Below are 17,104 nucleotides of genomic sequence, written 5' to 3'. Positions count from 1 at the left end.
TGATGTCTGTAACTCTGCATCTTCTTTACCTTCAGCCTCGGTCCTGATATCCCTCCCTATCGTCTATCTTACTCAGCCATTGTCCGGCATGACCGTGACCCTCATGACTACAATCGATACCCCTTCTATGCTGTCGTCTGACTCTCCAAGTCCCTCGCTGTGTTCGCCCAGAACGGAAATGGCCAAACTGACCACGTTCGTGCACTCTCGATGAAGTTACACTGTCAAGAGATCGAGAGAGAGAGAAAGTTTTTATGTTCGTTTCCTCCTCCTCCTCCTACAGCGTTGGAGCTGCTGACACGGAGCGTCGTTCCCCAGGGTGCCGTCCAAGCGATCCTGCCCGCACCGAGAAGTCACCGTCCCATGTCGTCACAGCGCGCCGTCGTCTCCCGAAATGGCCCGAACCCACGGCGAGTGCCGCGGGGTCGAATCAATAGACACGCCGGCGGGCCGCCGCTGACCGGCTGCTGGCCCTCCTTTGCCTGCCTGTTGGCGGCAGCGAGAGCCATTGCGGACGAGCCACTTCTCTATGGCGGTGATGGACGCCTCGGGATCACGAAAGGCGCCCATAAGTCCCCGCAACGACGACTGCGGCACCGTTGCGGTAACAAACTCTCTATATAGTGCGGGCTGCTGCCGCAGTGGCCGCCCCACGGGCGCAGGATGTCGTAAATGTAAACGCGCAAGAGAAACGCAGAAAGAAAATAGAGAGAAGCAGGGGAGTGACGGTAAACCAAACAAAACTGGAAACATCACCGCCATGGGTTGTAAGCTCGTGAGTGGGTGGCGTTTTTTTTTTTTTTTTGGTCCGTATACACTGCCATGTTTGCTCTCTCCTCGTTTCCCTCTCTCACTCTATCTTACTCTGTACATTTATACGACTCTGCCTTGAGTGTTTGTGTGTGTAACAACTGGCCGGTCTGCTACAGGCTGTGTGCTTTTGGAGTCGTTTTTCTGTGTCTTTGTGGCTTCGTCCCAGCCGAAGAAAAGGGTCGGTCCGCGGCACCCACCTCCCACGTGTGTGTACCTGTCCCGTTCTGTCGGCAATCCACTAAAAGGCCCTCGACGGGACAACATGAAGTGGGGAGGGCTTGGGGGGTCACGGAAAGCGAAGCGGTAGCGGTTTCCTCGGTGCCACCGAGGTTGTACGACGAAAAGATGTCCACCGTAAATGCATGAGCAAGGGAGACGCGCTGAGAGAGAACTGGGGATGGCGATGTTAATGCACATGGGGGCTTGATCACCACATAACGTGATTACGCGAAGCGGTCCTGGGAACCCTTATAAACAGGGAGTGTAGGTTCTGCTAGCTGGGCGCAGCGATGTCACATCGAATAACGATGTCGGGAGGTAGCTTTGAAACCTCGCCGCTCCCGGCCGTGCTGAAGCGCAGAGCTCAAAAGGCTAATGTCACGAAGCGGTCTTGAAGAATTGCGAGTGGCATGAACTGGGCACCCCGAAAAATGTTAAACACGCACATATCAGTTCAACGCTGAGCGTCAGTAAGCGTACGCTCTGCATGGTTCTTTGTAGTCGAGCTGTGCTGTTTTGCTTTGTATAGCACGCAAGAAGTGATACAGCTGATACGCATGTTGTCTCTTTTTGTTGCTTTTACGTCGTGAACGCACATATGACCACAGTGTTTCGTCTTCATATTTGCGGTGTCGCCTAGTTCAGGCCTTTGTTTTGTATGAATTTACAATTAGGAGAGTGCGAGTATTCGAAATTCTCAATATGAATCCTATAGTCACTGCTACTCGATTCGAGAATTCGCTATTCGAAGTTTTCGAATATTCGTTTCTTTCAACTATTTGAGGAATAAAAATAACACATCGGAGTATCGATAGAGACAGAACGATTGACGGGACGACTGTTCCGAATGATTCTGCTGCAGGACAGCTGGGGATGTTGCGCAAGGACACCAGGAACTGGGGTCTGCATGGACAACACAAGGGGCAGATGACTTCTGCTCAATAATTTCCATCTATTCAGTCGGAATGACAGCCTTTTAGGCAACGGATTTGCTCAATTTTATTATTTGTGCAGTGTCGCCATGTTGCGACCCATTTAGAAATATGCATGAGTCTGTGCTACCAGACTTCTCTTCTTTAGCGAAAATAACACTAAACGTGCATCTGATAACATGCTGTTCCATTGTTTCATTACTGTCATTACCAAGGTATCCCGAATAATTGAAAGCAATTGTTTCACGTTCACAGGTTTCTGTTTTCCGGGCGAATAATTGTGAACGGTATTACATGGGTGGGTGTCGATATGTATATAAGCCTACTCTCTCTTTTTTACCACGCGGACTCCGCGCAAACTAGATATTTTATATCGGTTTAGATATGTAATATTCGATGCGATATTCAGTGGTTGTCTTTCTAGGGTACTCGTATTCGATGTGCTTGGAGAGAGAGAGAGAGAGAGATAACAAAGACAGGAAAGGCAGGGATGTCAGCCAGACGAGCGTCCGGTTTGCTACCCTACACCGGGGCTGAGGGAAAGGGGGAATAGAAAGAAGAAAAGACAAAGGAAGTGATGACTGTGTGCAGTGAAGCGCCGTGACACCAAAGTGGAGTTTCATAGGTGAGTGATCTGCGTTGATCACATCTGGGACGACCAAAGGGCCAGTGGTCGTTGCACGAATAGGAGGCCGCAGGTGAGCTATGGGGCTTACTTGAGAGTTGCAAGCACTGGATTAACGGCATCCAGTACATGCACTGCACTTCGCGCTGACGGAGTATGCAACTTGATGAAAAGCACGCGAAGGGTATTTATGAGGGACCGAAACATCACAACCACTTGCTGGTCTCCTTCAGACAATTTATGCGCTTAGGAAATTTAACTATCCGAACGACCCCATTTAAAACTCGAGTCTGAGATAGCCAAGCCAGCACAAAGCGCAGCCAAACACCTGTTTCTTTTTTCCTTTCTTTTCTTGCAGCATGCCGCTTTCTTAACACTACCATGTCTGCTGACGCAGATGGGAGATTTATCGAAAAAAAGAAAAAAGAAACTCTCATGGTCACTTGTAAAGCTTAATTCTCTTGTAAATAGCGGCTACACTTTGCTCGAAAGACAGCTTCGAATGAAACACGAGCTACGTGTGAGAGTGCTGGGTACAAATAATAAAAGAAACAAGAAAGAAGGAAATCATCAAAAAAAACATCGTAGACAGTGGCAGAACGGCATAAAAGAGAGACTTCTCCAATGTCCTCCCGACGCTATGCGCTATAGTCACCGCATAAAGAACGTTGAAAGTAAAGGAGAGAAAAAAAAAACGGCCAAGCTCACTGGTTTCACTTGACCCCCTTATACAAAAATAAATAAATAAAAAGAACCGAACGCGACAAACCGAAGGACAGACACGTCTAAAGATGAGCTGCAAGTATGGCCTGGAGAAGCCGGGCAACCGCGGCGCCGCGCCGGTGCTACACATACAGGTGACACGTGATAACACTTTGCGAAACAAATGACGCACAGCCTGACGGCTCCCCATAAGTCACCCAGCGTGGGGGCGACCCCGAGCGAGTGCCGAAGTGCCGCAGGTCCGACGTGTCTATCGCGCGGCGCGTCCGGCGAAGCGATTCGAGATGGGCCACCGATAACGGCGGCCGCGCATCGTCAAACGGCGCGGCTTGTTCCGCGCTCTCAGCGCTGCTAGCCAGGAGGAGGAGAGGGGGCAAATTAAGGAATACGAGTGGACAGAGGGGAACGGGGGGAGGGGGATGCCCGAATCGGATCCGCTCGAATGCGCGTCGTGGTGTTTGTGTGTGTGTCCGCAAGGCAGCGGTTGCGCGTGTTCGTGCTCTGCTGGAGGGGGGAAAAAAAGAGAAAGCTATGGGGATATGCGCCGCGAACGTGATCGCGTTGCCGATGTGTGCCTGTACACGCTCGTGATAAATAGGGTCCATTCAGTGGGTCGCGATGCCGCGTCGCGGACCGCCGACACCCGGATCATATATAGAGAAATGCCCGGATCACGAGCGACGGAATGTGCCGAGCGACGCCCCTGCAGCAAAGCGGTTTTAGTAGCTCGCCGTAAGCGGAAAGAGAAAGAAAAGAAAAAGTGCGGGGATGGGGAATACATGGCCCGTCCGAGTCGCTTATTCGTGCGTTGTGAATTTCTGAAAATGAACGATATTCGACGTTGTCCTTTGTGGCTGCATTCGAGTGATCGTTGGTGTAATCATCTCGGCCAGGCGCTTGCGCATCGCTTAATACTGATATACCAGGGCCAGTATTCTTGCAAAAATATTAGGACTATTTGATTTCTGAACTAAAGTAAGTTACTGCAGAAGCTGCGCTCACTGAATGCCATAGGAACAGTGAAAGTAGTCACAAATATGTTGGCAAGTGTATATATGACATTCAAATGTGTAAGTGCGCCGTCGCCGATATGCAGAACTTGAGTCACTACATAAGTCCCAGCGTTCCTTGCTCATTCAGTGGAAGGCTCTATAGGATTGTCAGCTCGCTTTATCGGGTGGAGTAACCTAGAGCGCTCCGTTGAGATTACTGCCGTCGATGCAGCCATCGCTTTTCAGAGGCGTACAAGATTGTCACATACGTCACTGAATCATAAACCTCAGCCACGTGAAGATCAAGATGTATGATGTGCTAAGGATTCATGAAGTATCTATAAAACAGATTTGACGCGTCCGAGCATTGATGCACGAGTGATCGGAGAATATCGGCTGGCATATACTGTCTGAAGCAGCGCCAATACACTTGTGGCAATGGCAAGTGCTGTCGGCTCAAAAGATAGCTATTTCTCTGCAATGCAATGGTGGCGCCCTCTATCTCTCCGTGAACCCACCGTGATTGCTCAGTGGCCATGGTGTTGGGCTGATGATCACGAGGTCGCGGGATCGAATCCTGGCCACGGCGGGCGCATTCGATCCGATGGGAGCGAAATGCGAAAGCACCCGTGTAATTAGATTTAGGGGCACGTTAAAGAACCCCAGGTGGTCGAAATTTTCGGAGTCCTCCACTACGGCGTGCTTCACAATCAGAAAGTTCTTTGACACGTAAAACCCCATAATTAATTAATTATCTCTCCCCGGCGTGTGTCTCTGCGATTTTTTTCTTTCTTTCTCTTTTTTTTTTTGCTGTGGCGGTGACAGTTGGCGCCACCGTTCCTTTGCAGTAAGATCGCGAGCTGCCTGTGTGTGCGTATGTGCTCCACGGTCAGGTGTTCATCCCTCAATATCGAGAACCAATCTCAAGAAGAGCTCCGAGATAACGCGCAAACTTTGCTGACAAGGTGAGATACAGTGTAGCAAAAGTCTAAAACACAATTCACCTTACCTGAAGGGGGAAAACGGTTTATAAACGGCTACCCGTTCGGCCTGAAGTAGGCCAAATGTCGCCTTGTCAAACGATTACGCTTTCCGTTGCATCGCTAAGAGATACTGCAAACCTCAATTAAGAAAGACGCTTCTGCAGTAAAATGTTCTTATGCTATATATCTGTTTGGAATAGCGAAAATTGGCCAATCGTAATGCTGGACATATTAAAAGATAGCGGCCAGCCAATGACAAACATCACTTATACCAAAGAAACTTAACCTCTGTGAATTCAGTCGCGGCCGTGTGTTCTACCGTCCATTTCATTTTCCATACTTTTTTTCTAGATTGGCTCGAGCATGGCTGACAGTGCCGCGGTTCCATCGGTATCACTGGGATTTCGCTCTCGGCACGTCGCTTGATAAGAATGGGATGCGTAGTGAAACGTTACAAGATTGGGGACCTACAGGACTCTAAAATTAATCTAAAAATATACCAATCTCTTTTTATTCCAACCTCCTGACGTCAAATTTACGTACACAAAGACTCAAGCATCGGCCGCTAAACCGCGTGTTGTTTGAAGAGCCCAACCAAGCACTCTCACCGTTTTTTGGCGGTCACTGTTGTTTGCTTTCAAAGTGAACAGCATTGCCTACATTGAGTGTTCTCTTCTTTATGTCTAATTGACTGACAAGAACTGAGGAGCACGCTGAAGTGGAGTGGGTTTTGGTGGATCTGTGCCAGCGCAGTGAAAGTAGATAACCGGATGAGGAAGATGGTGCCGGCGTCTGCGATTGGTCCGCTTCCCCTTAGATTGCGGTGGCTGGTCAAAAATCGCAGCGGCGTGCAACGGAATGCTAAAAAGGCCTCTAGAACGGATCCTCAGCGAAGAATAGTTGGCAGAGCGATGTAGTATGCGTGCCAAAAGGGCTCGATAACGTTATACTGCCACGCAAAATATTTCATCAGGTGCACATAAGTCCATGCTCCCCGGCCACTCTAAGTAGGCAGGGCCAGAACGATCGGTGGGCAGCCATTTTCTATTCATTTCGAAACGGGACCGTCTCCAACTCTACAGAAAAAAAAAAATCTGTTTTGTTTGGCATAGTAATGGCTGTTTAACACGTACATATGCGCGGTGAACTTTCGCGGTTTTGTGTCCGCGCTTGACAGATTGGCGAAGTGGGCGCAACCCGATAACCTTTTACCAATAGCAGAGGGCTATAATGCCGAAAAAGGCGTCAGAAATAATTCTTTTTTTTTTTTGTCGAACCATTCAAACTCAATGTGTTCGCGTCATATCAAATGGAGTTTTCGCAGTTTTCGTGACGTCCCGTGACAGTCAGGCGAACTGGGGGAGGTCCGAAATTTTTTTGACAAATCGGGGAGGGCTGATTGCAGAACTGGAACAGAAAAAGTTTGGAATAATATTACGTTATAACGCTCATAGACAGCTCTTACAAACAATGAGTAACGTATTCTTTTTTTCCGTCTTTCTTTTTCAATTGGGCTTTCTGGTCAATCTCCGCCTTGATTGAGACAGTTGTGAGACCCGCCGCGGAAAGTAACTCCAAGATTACTTTCGTCGATGGTGTACACATACTTACATTCACGGAACGTGTAAAGCAAGAAAAATGGAAGTCGGGCTGGTTATTTATTTATTCAGAAAGCGGCAGCTGAATACAAACGAGGAGGTACAAAATTTTCGTGTCCTTTTTTGTCTGGGTTCGTGTTGCGTTACTGTTTCGGAGATGAATCTACAGATGAAGGAAAAAAAAGACAGTCACAAAGGCAACGGACCCTTCTTGCGAATTTATAGAGAAGTTTTAGAGTGAAATCGTGGCTGGGCCATAGCTGCTGCAGCTACTGTCTTGCTGAATAGCTCCCACATATGAGAGCATGCAGTGCTTTTTACGTCACAGAATTAATGCGTGTGACCTCGAATCTCTGGCTGGGAGCGCAGATTTCTCGAAAGGGAGGGTGTGGCTCGATTGGTTTGACATTTCAGCTGTTTTCGGACGTTGAGCAGCACACAGCACAGCACACAGATCATCAGTTACAGTCCGTCACTTTTGCGTGGTACGTGTCATCACTGTCGCAGACGCTTGTCCAAGCCCGTCTCTTTCAAAAACCGAAGTAGTCAAATTCGTCTAGAAGTCTATCATCATTCTGTGTGTGCTAATATGTCACTCTGTTGCGTAGAAAATTGCCGCCAAAGGTGTACCGCTGCTGCTCATCAATTTGAACCTCTCGTGCCAAAACGTACGAGTTGACGTAATCTCCACAAGACCTTCCCCTGTGGCGTTCTCTGTGAATCGGCCAGTGCTGACGTCACATTCGAGGTACCATAAATAGCACACAACAGGTGGATCCACTCCTATTTTCCGTTTTCGTCATTTTTCTCGAGTATAAATGCTCTGTTCTCTTTACGAAGGACGAAATCTGTATTACAGAAGGACGATATTTCAATATAGCTCGACTTAATGTTTTCTTTAGTGTCCGTTTAACTTGCGGCAACTCGAGGTGGCGTTTGGGCCAGGAATCCATCAATCACATCGACGAGTACGACCACTATATATAGTAGAAGTGAAGGAAAAAGGAGGAGGAGGAGGAGGAGATTTTAATGAAGAGAGAGGAGGAGAGGTTTATTTTACATTGTTTATACTGGCCCCAGATACGGAAGCTCACTCTGTAGGAGCATATTAAACGTCCGAGTTCACATCAGGACAGCCTCACTACACCAGCGGTCTCCGGTTTTAGTACTGTCGTCTTCCCTATAGGTAACTAGACTAAGTAATCTGATGACTGTATCGCGGCCAACCACAATCGTCGAGTCGGTCACAATATCCCGCGCATGATATCGCACCATTCCGCCGAACTCCGCCTTCGATGTCGTATATTCGCCCCCGCATATTTAGCAACTTGGGAATTCGAGGTCGAAGCCATTTCAACGGTTACATTCGACGTTGGCCCTTTTCATCAGTTAGTTCAGGTTGTCAGGTTCAGGTATAGAGGAGTCTTTTGTTGATTCGTAAACAGTTGTCGTCAACGCTGTGTTGTCTTCTGGATAGGTGCTGATAAACGGGTGTGGTTGCCTCGTGGTAAACGTCTAACCAACGCCGTTGGCCGTGTTGAGACGTAACAAACTACTATGGACAGGAAATGCCTCGCTTCGTGCATAAAACACATAGGCTCACGTGAAAGTGTGCCTCATAATCAGATCGTGGTTCTGGCCCGTAAAAACCCTCTAATTTAATTTTTTTTTCTCACGTGAAACTGTAAGTTCGGAGTGGTCAACGTAACCGAGCTTGGCATGCCTCAGGCCGGAGCCAACGTCTAGCCAAGCGATGCCTCCGGACTGAGGCAGCCCTCGTTCTACTAATGTCGATTGCTTCATGCATGTTTCAGTAACGCTGAATTAGAAGTGTTTTTTGTCTGAAATTTGGATTTCGACCACAAGATAATAGTCGAAGATGAAGAGAATGAGACAGAAAGAAAAAATTAAATGTTTCGAATGTTTCAAACATTCGAAACATTTAATTTTCTCTTTCTGTCTCATACTCTTTTTTTTTATTGATATGATATAAGGAGATGTTGGCGCGCAATTTAAGGCGCCAGCTACTCCTTATCTTATGGGTGGTTCCGTCATACATCATTCAGGGTTCAAGGTTACATATCAAATAATCTTTTCACACAAGCACCAGGACTTATCACGCAACGTTTCCACAGGAAGACTATGACGTAAGGAACGCATGGTACATACAATATACAAGGTAAATGTCTCCACACTTATGTAGACGAAAGTCCCAAAAGTACAAACGATACTGTCGCCTAATAACACATTGTCTAGTCAGCGGGGGGTACATACATCGTGTAAATCTATTATCACATACAGTCACAACAGAACAGTCAACATAACATAATTCCCGAACAGATGCATATGTAGAGTGACATTGAAATGAACAGAACAATGAAAGCGCTAATAACGTCCAACAAAGCCGCTCTTCATCTTCGACTATTATCTTGTGGTTCAAATCGAAATTTCAGACAAAAAAAAAACTTCTAATCCAGCGTTACTGAAACATGCATGAAGCAAACAAACATTCGAAACATTTAATTTTCTCTTTCTGTTTCATTCTCTTCATCTTCGACTATTATCTTGTGGTGGGAGAGTGTGATGTAGGAATTCCTTGTGTTCGATTTTATGCCGCACTTATCATGCACCGTTCACGTTTATGTACGGCAGGCTGGTTCTGTTCATAGCGCGTGCGACACGCGCCGTTCTGTCCATTAACTATGCGCGACAAGTAATGACATTGTAATAGAATCGTTACATTATTCCAGCCCTGTTTTTCATAATTATATGTCTTTCCTTTCTTTACTTGCCAGAGCATCGTTTGCGCATGCTTGGTGGTTCTTTCTCGAAAATAATTTTAGTTCGATTCTCTATTAATTTGTGTTTCTCGCCGAGAGAGAGCAAAACATCTTTATTAATAATACTTGAATGGCGAGAGCAGTGTGGGAGGAACCCTCAGTCCAGGGTCCCTAAGATGATTCCGGCGATGTTTCGAGCGCATTGTATCACAGCTCGGAGGACCTCGGCAGGTCCGTCGCGGAGGGCATCGTCCCACAGCTTCTCACCGAACTTTCTGGAAATGATGACTGTATAATGATGCTTCATTTACACTTCGTGAAACATTCCCGGTTATGATCATTATGTTCGTCAAGACCATGTCTTTTCGACAAGATCGCTGAATAGAAGAAAAAAAGAAAGAAAAGAAAAATCTCTCTCTGGCCCGTCCGGATTCGAGCAGAAGACGGCAACGACTCAGACATCGCGCCGTCCTTCGCCGGCGTTGTCACCACGCCTTCACGCCTCCGTTGTTATTGCAGTCGTCGCGAAGCCATCATAGTCGTCGTCGTCGTCGTCGTCGTCGTTCAGCTGTCTTCGAGTCAGGTACTGCTGTTTCGAGATAGATTGGGAGTACAAGGTTGTGCGCATGCATAGTAGTTCGCTTCGCTTTCGCTTAGAGGCTTGTTTTAACTAGCAGTGAGAATGAAACAGCAAGGACCCTAAAATGCAGTGTTGAATACGAATACCAGACTACCAATATAACGTGACTCCGAGCAAATCGAGCGTACACGATGTGCCAAACGTACGTCATGCAGAGAACCACGAGGACGGTCGGACTCAAAAGAAAAGCACGCATATTTGGAGTGGCACTAACGACGGGTGAAGGTGCATTCAGGCGCGTCTATAAAATAACGGGACCGCGCGTAAAACGAACCCGATGGGAGCGGAGCAGTAGGCCGACGGGCTGACAAGTGCCTATTTACGCCCGAAATGCGACGCGCACGCAAGTGCGCGAGCAGACGGAAACATGGCGGAGACGACGTCGCACCGGGACACTCGGCGCCTCTACGTTCTTGCCGTCATTTGGCCGACGGCTGGACTGCGCAGGCCGTCCGAGTGTCGGGAGAGAAGCTACAACGAACGAATAGACAGCGAAGAAAAAATTAATAAATAAAAGGAATAGAGCCCGAGGTGGCAGTGTATAGTATGGGTGACAGAGAAAGCAGCGGAAATTCGTCGACGCACGAGAGGTGTCCATTAACAGCCAAAGTATACGCACATATATATAGAAACGTACGGGCGACAACTATACCGAATTCCCTCTCTCACCCCCCACGGCCCTTCGATTGTGCTAGAAGTTTATTTGATATAGATATATATTTTTCTTGCTTCTCGATGCTTTGTCGTGCTATAGAGGGCGCTCTTCCCCCCCCCCCTCCATCCCCCATATTTTTTATTTGTGCGTCTCGCTGTGTTAACAACGGACACGTATATATGTACAGGTTGCCGACAATGAGTCGGACCGCGAAAGTGGAGAAGGTGTACGCGGCGGGATGTCGGGGACGAAAGCGGAAGGGCTGAGGGTGTTCGGTGAGGGTGGGCAGAGAGTGAGGGCGAAGAGAAAGTAAACCTTGCGTGTAGATATATTGCGAGGAAACAATGAGAGAAAAAAAGAGTACGAAGGAAAGGCGGCAGCGGGGAAAGGAGGAGAAAAATGCCATTGTTTCGAGACAATGGGTGGCAGAGGCGGCCGGCTGGTTGCCTTGCGAAACTTCCCCGGTCGCCTCTCGCGGTGCTGTTGCGCCGAAATGTGAACGTATAAAAAAGCCAGCAGAGAAAAACAAAACTAAACGCGCTCTTTTTCCGCGCTACCCTCCTCCGTCCCCCCTTTCTCTCCGCCGTGACCCACAGCATACGTCACGCGAGCGGCACCCAATCGCGTCGCTCGCCGGGGGTGCCGACTGAGAGTGCGAAAAGCCGCGGCGCGCGCGAGCGCGTAATGCACTTTGGCGTCACCGATCCGTTTCCCCCGGTCCCCTCTGTGTACGTGTTAGTGTTTTTGCGTTTGTGCTTCTACACTTGTGCTTTTATTCTTTTTTTGCTTTGCAGACGCTCGACGTACTGCTACCGCTGCCGCTGCACTTGTCGTCGCCGTCCCAAATCGTGGGTGCCGTCCGCGCGTAACGTCCAATGGTGGCGCAGAGGCGAGCCGGCTGGGCAGCCAATCGGGAAGGTCCGTTTCGTGCCGCGTCTCCCTTTTCTTTCATTCCCTCCCCCACCCCCATCTTCCGCTTTCATCCCACTTCCACCCGCTCTCGTTCTCTCTCCCTACCTACACCACCGATTCTTCCCATCACACTGACATGTCCACAGCCTTAGTCGCGAGAGGCATGTTTGTTTTACTTCTTTCGTCTTCGGATGGTATAGTGCTGGCAGTGCGATGAGTTGCATTTGAGAGAGAGGGAGAGAGAGGGAGTGGGTTTGAAAAAGTGCCCTACTCTCCGTACGAGCTAGGTCCAGTGCGATTATGATATCTTCTGCTAGAATACAGAGACGCGTTCAGAGTTCTAGCATGCAAAAGGAAAAGAAGAAACAGAAAGAAAGCAAGGGGTGAATGGGGGGAGGGGGGTAGTTGTTGGATGGGCTTGGCTGCTTACTGGCTCGCCTCTGAGGTAGGTGTTTTTAATAGCAGCCCGAGGAATGGAGAAACTTTCTGCTATGGAGATCCAATTACATCCCCGTTCTTTCTCCCATTTTCTTCTCGGCGCCAGGGTTCCAGGTAATGGTCGTTGCTAGCGGATCATTTCCTTCCGTTCTGGCGCCTATTGTTATCTCTTTTTTTATCATTATTATTATTCTCGCTTCACGTTTTACATATACGGCAGTATCAGGATCTTCCTATAGTAAGCTTTCCTTTTTTGTTTTGGCGCCGGGTTTCAGGTATACGCTCGGCGAGCGACACACGCGTAGTTGACGCTGGCAACGCCGTCTACGTTGCCCCCTGTTATGTTCTCTTCGTACATCTTTCTTTGGGGCGTCCCAAACTAGCCCCGCTGCATCGGTGGCCGCCACCGGCTTTGGAGCGTGTTGGCCAGCCGTGCGATTTCAGGCTCGTTAATCTCCATTCGTTACGCCAACGACACACGAGAGGAAGCTAATCGGAAGCTCCCGTCGTTTCGGCGTATAGTCTATGTTATATTTTGGTGTTGTTTTCTTTTTATCTCAGGCTGGCTGTTCTTATATGTATATATATATATTGCGTTCCGGTGAGAGCGATAAAAGAAGGCGGCCCCCTTTGGGAGCGGCGTTAACGTATCCTGTCCCCTCGTGGCGCAGGCGTTTCCGTGGATACAGCCCAAAACAATGCGGCCGAAAACGTCTTTATTCGAAGCCGACGTCACAGTTAATGATTACAGGTATCAAATTGCAGCGGAGCGTGGCGCCTAATTGACGACAACTACAGAGAGAAAGACTCTGTAGACCGTTCTTTAAACTGAAGTGCAAATACAGTTTTCGAGGTAACTAATCACCCTTGACGCGATACTGAGACCTGAAGCGCCAGTAAAAGAGCATTTTATTATGATATAGGCTCGTTTCTGTTGCTGTTTCTCTCTGTCAAGGTTCATGAAATTAAGTTCTTACCATCTGCATCTTCTTTTTTTATGACGTTGTAATCGCTTACTTGGATACCTTCTACAAGTTAAACTTGGCGAGTTCGTGTGTAACACCTATCGACCATGCAAGAACAGAGGTGTTACACTGCTATAATGAAACCGTATAGTGTCACGTATAGCAGCTTATATTAGCTGGTCGGTTCGCTCAACAGCTATATGTGAGCCGACCATATTACGTAGATGTATTGCATTGGGATTTAATGCTGGAATAAGAAGCATGGAGATGCGTTCACTGGCACTACTTTGTTAATTAAATATGGTATTATTAAGCTTGTTCATTGGAGCCAGCATTGTCTGCAGTGAGAGCGAAGTTTACAAGCGTATGCGTATACTCGATTATCAGTTGATCACTGTTGATGCCTCGCGCTAAGCACGGTGCAAAACAGAGCCCAGACATAAGGTTATCACATTGATTTCTGGCAACCGCTTGCACCACCGTTATTCGTGTCAGCTAGCGAAAATGTTTATACCTATATAATGGAAAAAAATGAGCGTGGTGGAAAGATCTGAGATGACGTTCTGGTGAGGTGACGTGTCATTTTTCTTTCCCCTTAAACCGCGAGCGCGCGCGCTAACAAGAAATAGCTTAGTAATATAGTTATAAGCTGTCCTGCCTAAAGCTGAAGATACAGTGAATTATTCATGTAGACCTTGGAGTCGGACGTCTGTTTTTTATTTTATTTTATTTTATTGTACCCTCAAGACTGAAGTATTACAGAGGGGAGTGGGTAAAAAAAAACATACGCAAGTAAATAAACAAAGCAGCAATAAACAACAAATGTGATTAGTTGAATGCATCCGGGAGTAATGATGTCTGATAAGGCCGAACGATACTTTGAGTTGTCCTTGATTGCGACAACTGCGCCGGGAAGGTGGTTCCATTCCTGAGAGGTCCTAGGAATTAATGATTCGTTACAGGTTCTGGTGCGGCACTGAATGATTCCAACCTTAAGGCTATGGTCGATCCGAGAGGAAATGTAGGTAGGAGGTGATATTAGATTATCGCGTAGGTACGAATTGTGGAAATATATTTTATGAAATAAAGCAAGGCGAAAGCACTTACGCCGGGCTGAGAGAGGAGCAAGCAGCAAAGAGTTTTTCATGGCAGTTACGCTTGATGTACGGCTGTAATTGCTATGAATGAATCGTACGGCATTGTTTTGGATTAGTTCAAGTGATTGAGTAAGGGTTTCGAGGTGCGGGTCCCAGATGTATGAGGCGTACTCCATTTTACTCCTAATAAGCTTCTTGTATCGAATTAATTTTAATGATGTAGGAGCAGAAGAAAAGTTTCGGCGAAGATAACCTAGCATGCGATTAGTATTGTTAATTACGTTGTCGATGTGCAACGACCAGGAAAGTGACGAGGTTACGTGGACGCCTAGGTATTTATAGGAGGTTACGACCTCCAGGGGAGTATCATTAAGGTAATAGTTCGGTCGAGGAATATGGCTGCGAGTCACACGCATACATTTACATTTACTTTCGTTAAGTTGCATTAACCATACGTAATACCAGTTAGAGATAGCGTTTATATCGTCTTGTAAGAAGTTGTGATCAGATTTGTCCGAGATTTCACGGAGGATAACACAGTCATCTGCGAAAAGGTAAATATTAGAACAAACGTCATTGGGTAAATCGTTAATGTAAATTAAAAAAAGAAGCGGGCCTATAACTGATCCTTGGGGCACACCAGAGTCTACAGGATTAGATGGGGTCATATGATTTTTTAACACAACATACTGTGACCGATTAAAGAGAAAATGTTCAAGCCATGTAAACAGGCAAATCGCAAGAGACAAACAAGAGCAGACAAATTTGCAAGAGTTTATTGGACAGCTCCCCACACGTTTTACCGATCAGGGGGAGGCGCTTGCATAAAGCCCGAGAGGAACCCAATGTGCGACGACGCACGTTAGCCACGTTCGAGGCTCGTGCAGAAGCTGCATATTGCAGACGACTAAAGACGCCTAGGCCTGACTCACACAGCCATCACCCCGTCCCATCCCGTCACCCTCACAGCGCCGGCGTCCTTCAGGAGAGAGCATTTTTCTCGCCGATTTCTTCTAAAAAAAAAAAAAACGGGACACCAGCGACGTTAAGAGCATTAGCCAACGTCACCGGCATCGCGTTTGTGAGGAGAAACCGGCGAGTTAACGCTTTCTCCAGACTGAAGAACGTATACCGTGATGCTGGCCGGACGGGGCGGGGTGACGGCAGTGGGAGTTCGGCGGAAGTCATTTTCCAGTCGAGATAGTTGTATTTTAATCATCGGGACAAGCTTATAGAATTGATGAATGTGAAACTTTCCAAGACCTATATAAGACACTCACATTTTGAAGCGCAATATTGAAGCAGAAACGCACCCATATAAAGAAACCAAATAGACGGAGCAAGCGACAGTTTTACACTACGAATGTAGGGTGTCTCCGGAAAGCAAAACGAGTTTGTTTTGGCCTCCGAGCAGAATAGCTCCGTGGCGGTACCGGCAGGCAAAGTGGGTAGAGGGTACATACACTCACATATATGCGTATGCAATATAGGCAAGAGAAGTGAATCCTCAACAAAGTATTTTTCGTTACCCTGTGGTCGCAGTTAAAAATGGGTAGGTACCATCAAGAAACAGAATTTCTACCAGCTGGGCAAACTGTCGACGCTACATCTTACACGGGAGTACTCGATCACTTGAGGAAAACCACCTCCACAGTGTTATCCGCATCCCCAATGAGATGGCCATTAAACCTAGATCTTGCATGAGATATATCCTCGCTTAAAGGTGGCGAAAGGGTTAGGTAAAGTGCAGCGAAGTAATCGTCTCTCAGAAGAGGACGCCTCAACCATGCTGCATTACAATGCACCGTCGCACATCTCTGAAAGCGAGAGAGTTTTTTGCCCAAGCACCAGTGTAGCAACGCTGTCGCAACCCTCCAAGAGCCCTCATCTGTCTCCAGTCAACTTTTTCGAACCCGGATCAAATGCGGCTTGTAACGGCATCATTTAAGACCGAAAACAAAGTAGCAGCAGCCGTGACGCTGGCAACGGTGTATCGATGTCCGAGGAGCATAGTTTAAAGATTTTTAAATGTCCGTATTTGTAAGTCAAAATAAATTTGTTCTCCATAACAATAGTCGACAAGGTTTTGTTACCTTCCGGAAACAGCTTGTATGAATGCAAACTATAGCGACCAAGTAGCCCACTTTACCGCCTTGACAGCTATATGTAAAAGACGTGCGATTAATTTTGCCATGTGTTACCATTGCAGTCATGGGTTCAGGAACATAGACATGTCATGTGAATCCGGCCACCTGCATGTGCATAAGCCACTTCATTATCCGCTTCGCCCTACATGCCAGGCAAGCAATTAAAGATTAATGGTGAAACCAAGGTTGACGCAGTGCCTAGATAGTGCGTAAAGCGAACTCTGTGTGCACATGTCCTGTGGGAACCTTTGCTGGAGCAACAGCATAGAGGACTTACTGCGCGACAGCATTGCAACACGCTGTGCCCAATGTCCACACTACAGCACCCTGTCGACGACAAAACGTATAGTCACAGTCGGGCAGGCCAGCACAGCCCGAAGGTCGGAATCACAAACGCTGCTGAGATAACATTTCACTATACCTTGTATGTCTCCAAGGGACTGAGCAGACCAGAGGCTTCCCTGCTGCATTGCTTCTGCAGCATGTGAGCGCGTACTATGGCAAGGCACTGCAAGATTGGGCTCACCGCGTCACCGTTATGTGTGTATAGACTCGCGACCATGTTGAATGCTATTCGTCGGAATG

General features: G+C 47.5%; 1 protein-coding gene across 8 annotated transcripts in view; it reads left to right on the top strand.

The window, feature by feature from the left end:
- The window catches only part of LOC135920709 (uncharacterized), a 311,372-nt gene that overhangs the window by 150,907 nt on the left and 143,361 nt on the right, over positions 1-17,104 (top strand). For 7 of the 8 annotated variants that reach the window (XR_011514578.1, XM_070538734.1, XM_070538733.1 and 4 more), the window contains one exon: positions 284-604. The exons of the other annotated variant lie outside the window; for it this stretch is intronic. Coding sequence is in view for 6 of the 7 variants with exons in the window: in XM_070538734.1 (XP_070394835.1) it covers positions 530-604 (75 nt within the window). In the remaining variant the exon portion in view is untranslated. Of the gene's footprint in view, positions 1-283; positions 605-17,104 lie in introns of those variants that run through there. 8 annotated transcript variants of the gene reach the window in all.

The sequence above is a fragment of the Dermacentor albipictus genome, chromosome 5 (assembly GCF_038994185.2).
Source record: "Dermacentor albipictus isolate Rhodes 1998 colony chromosome 5, USDA_Dalb.pri_finalv2, whole genome shotgun sequence".
NCBI lineage: Eukaryota > Metazoa > Arthropoda > Arachnida > Ixodida > Ixodidae > Dermacentor > Dermacentor albipictus.
This window is presented reverse-complemented; position numbering and strand designations above follow the sequence as displayed.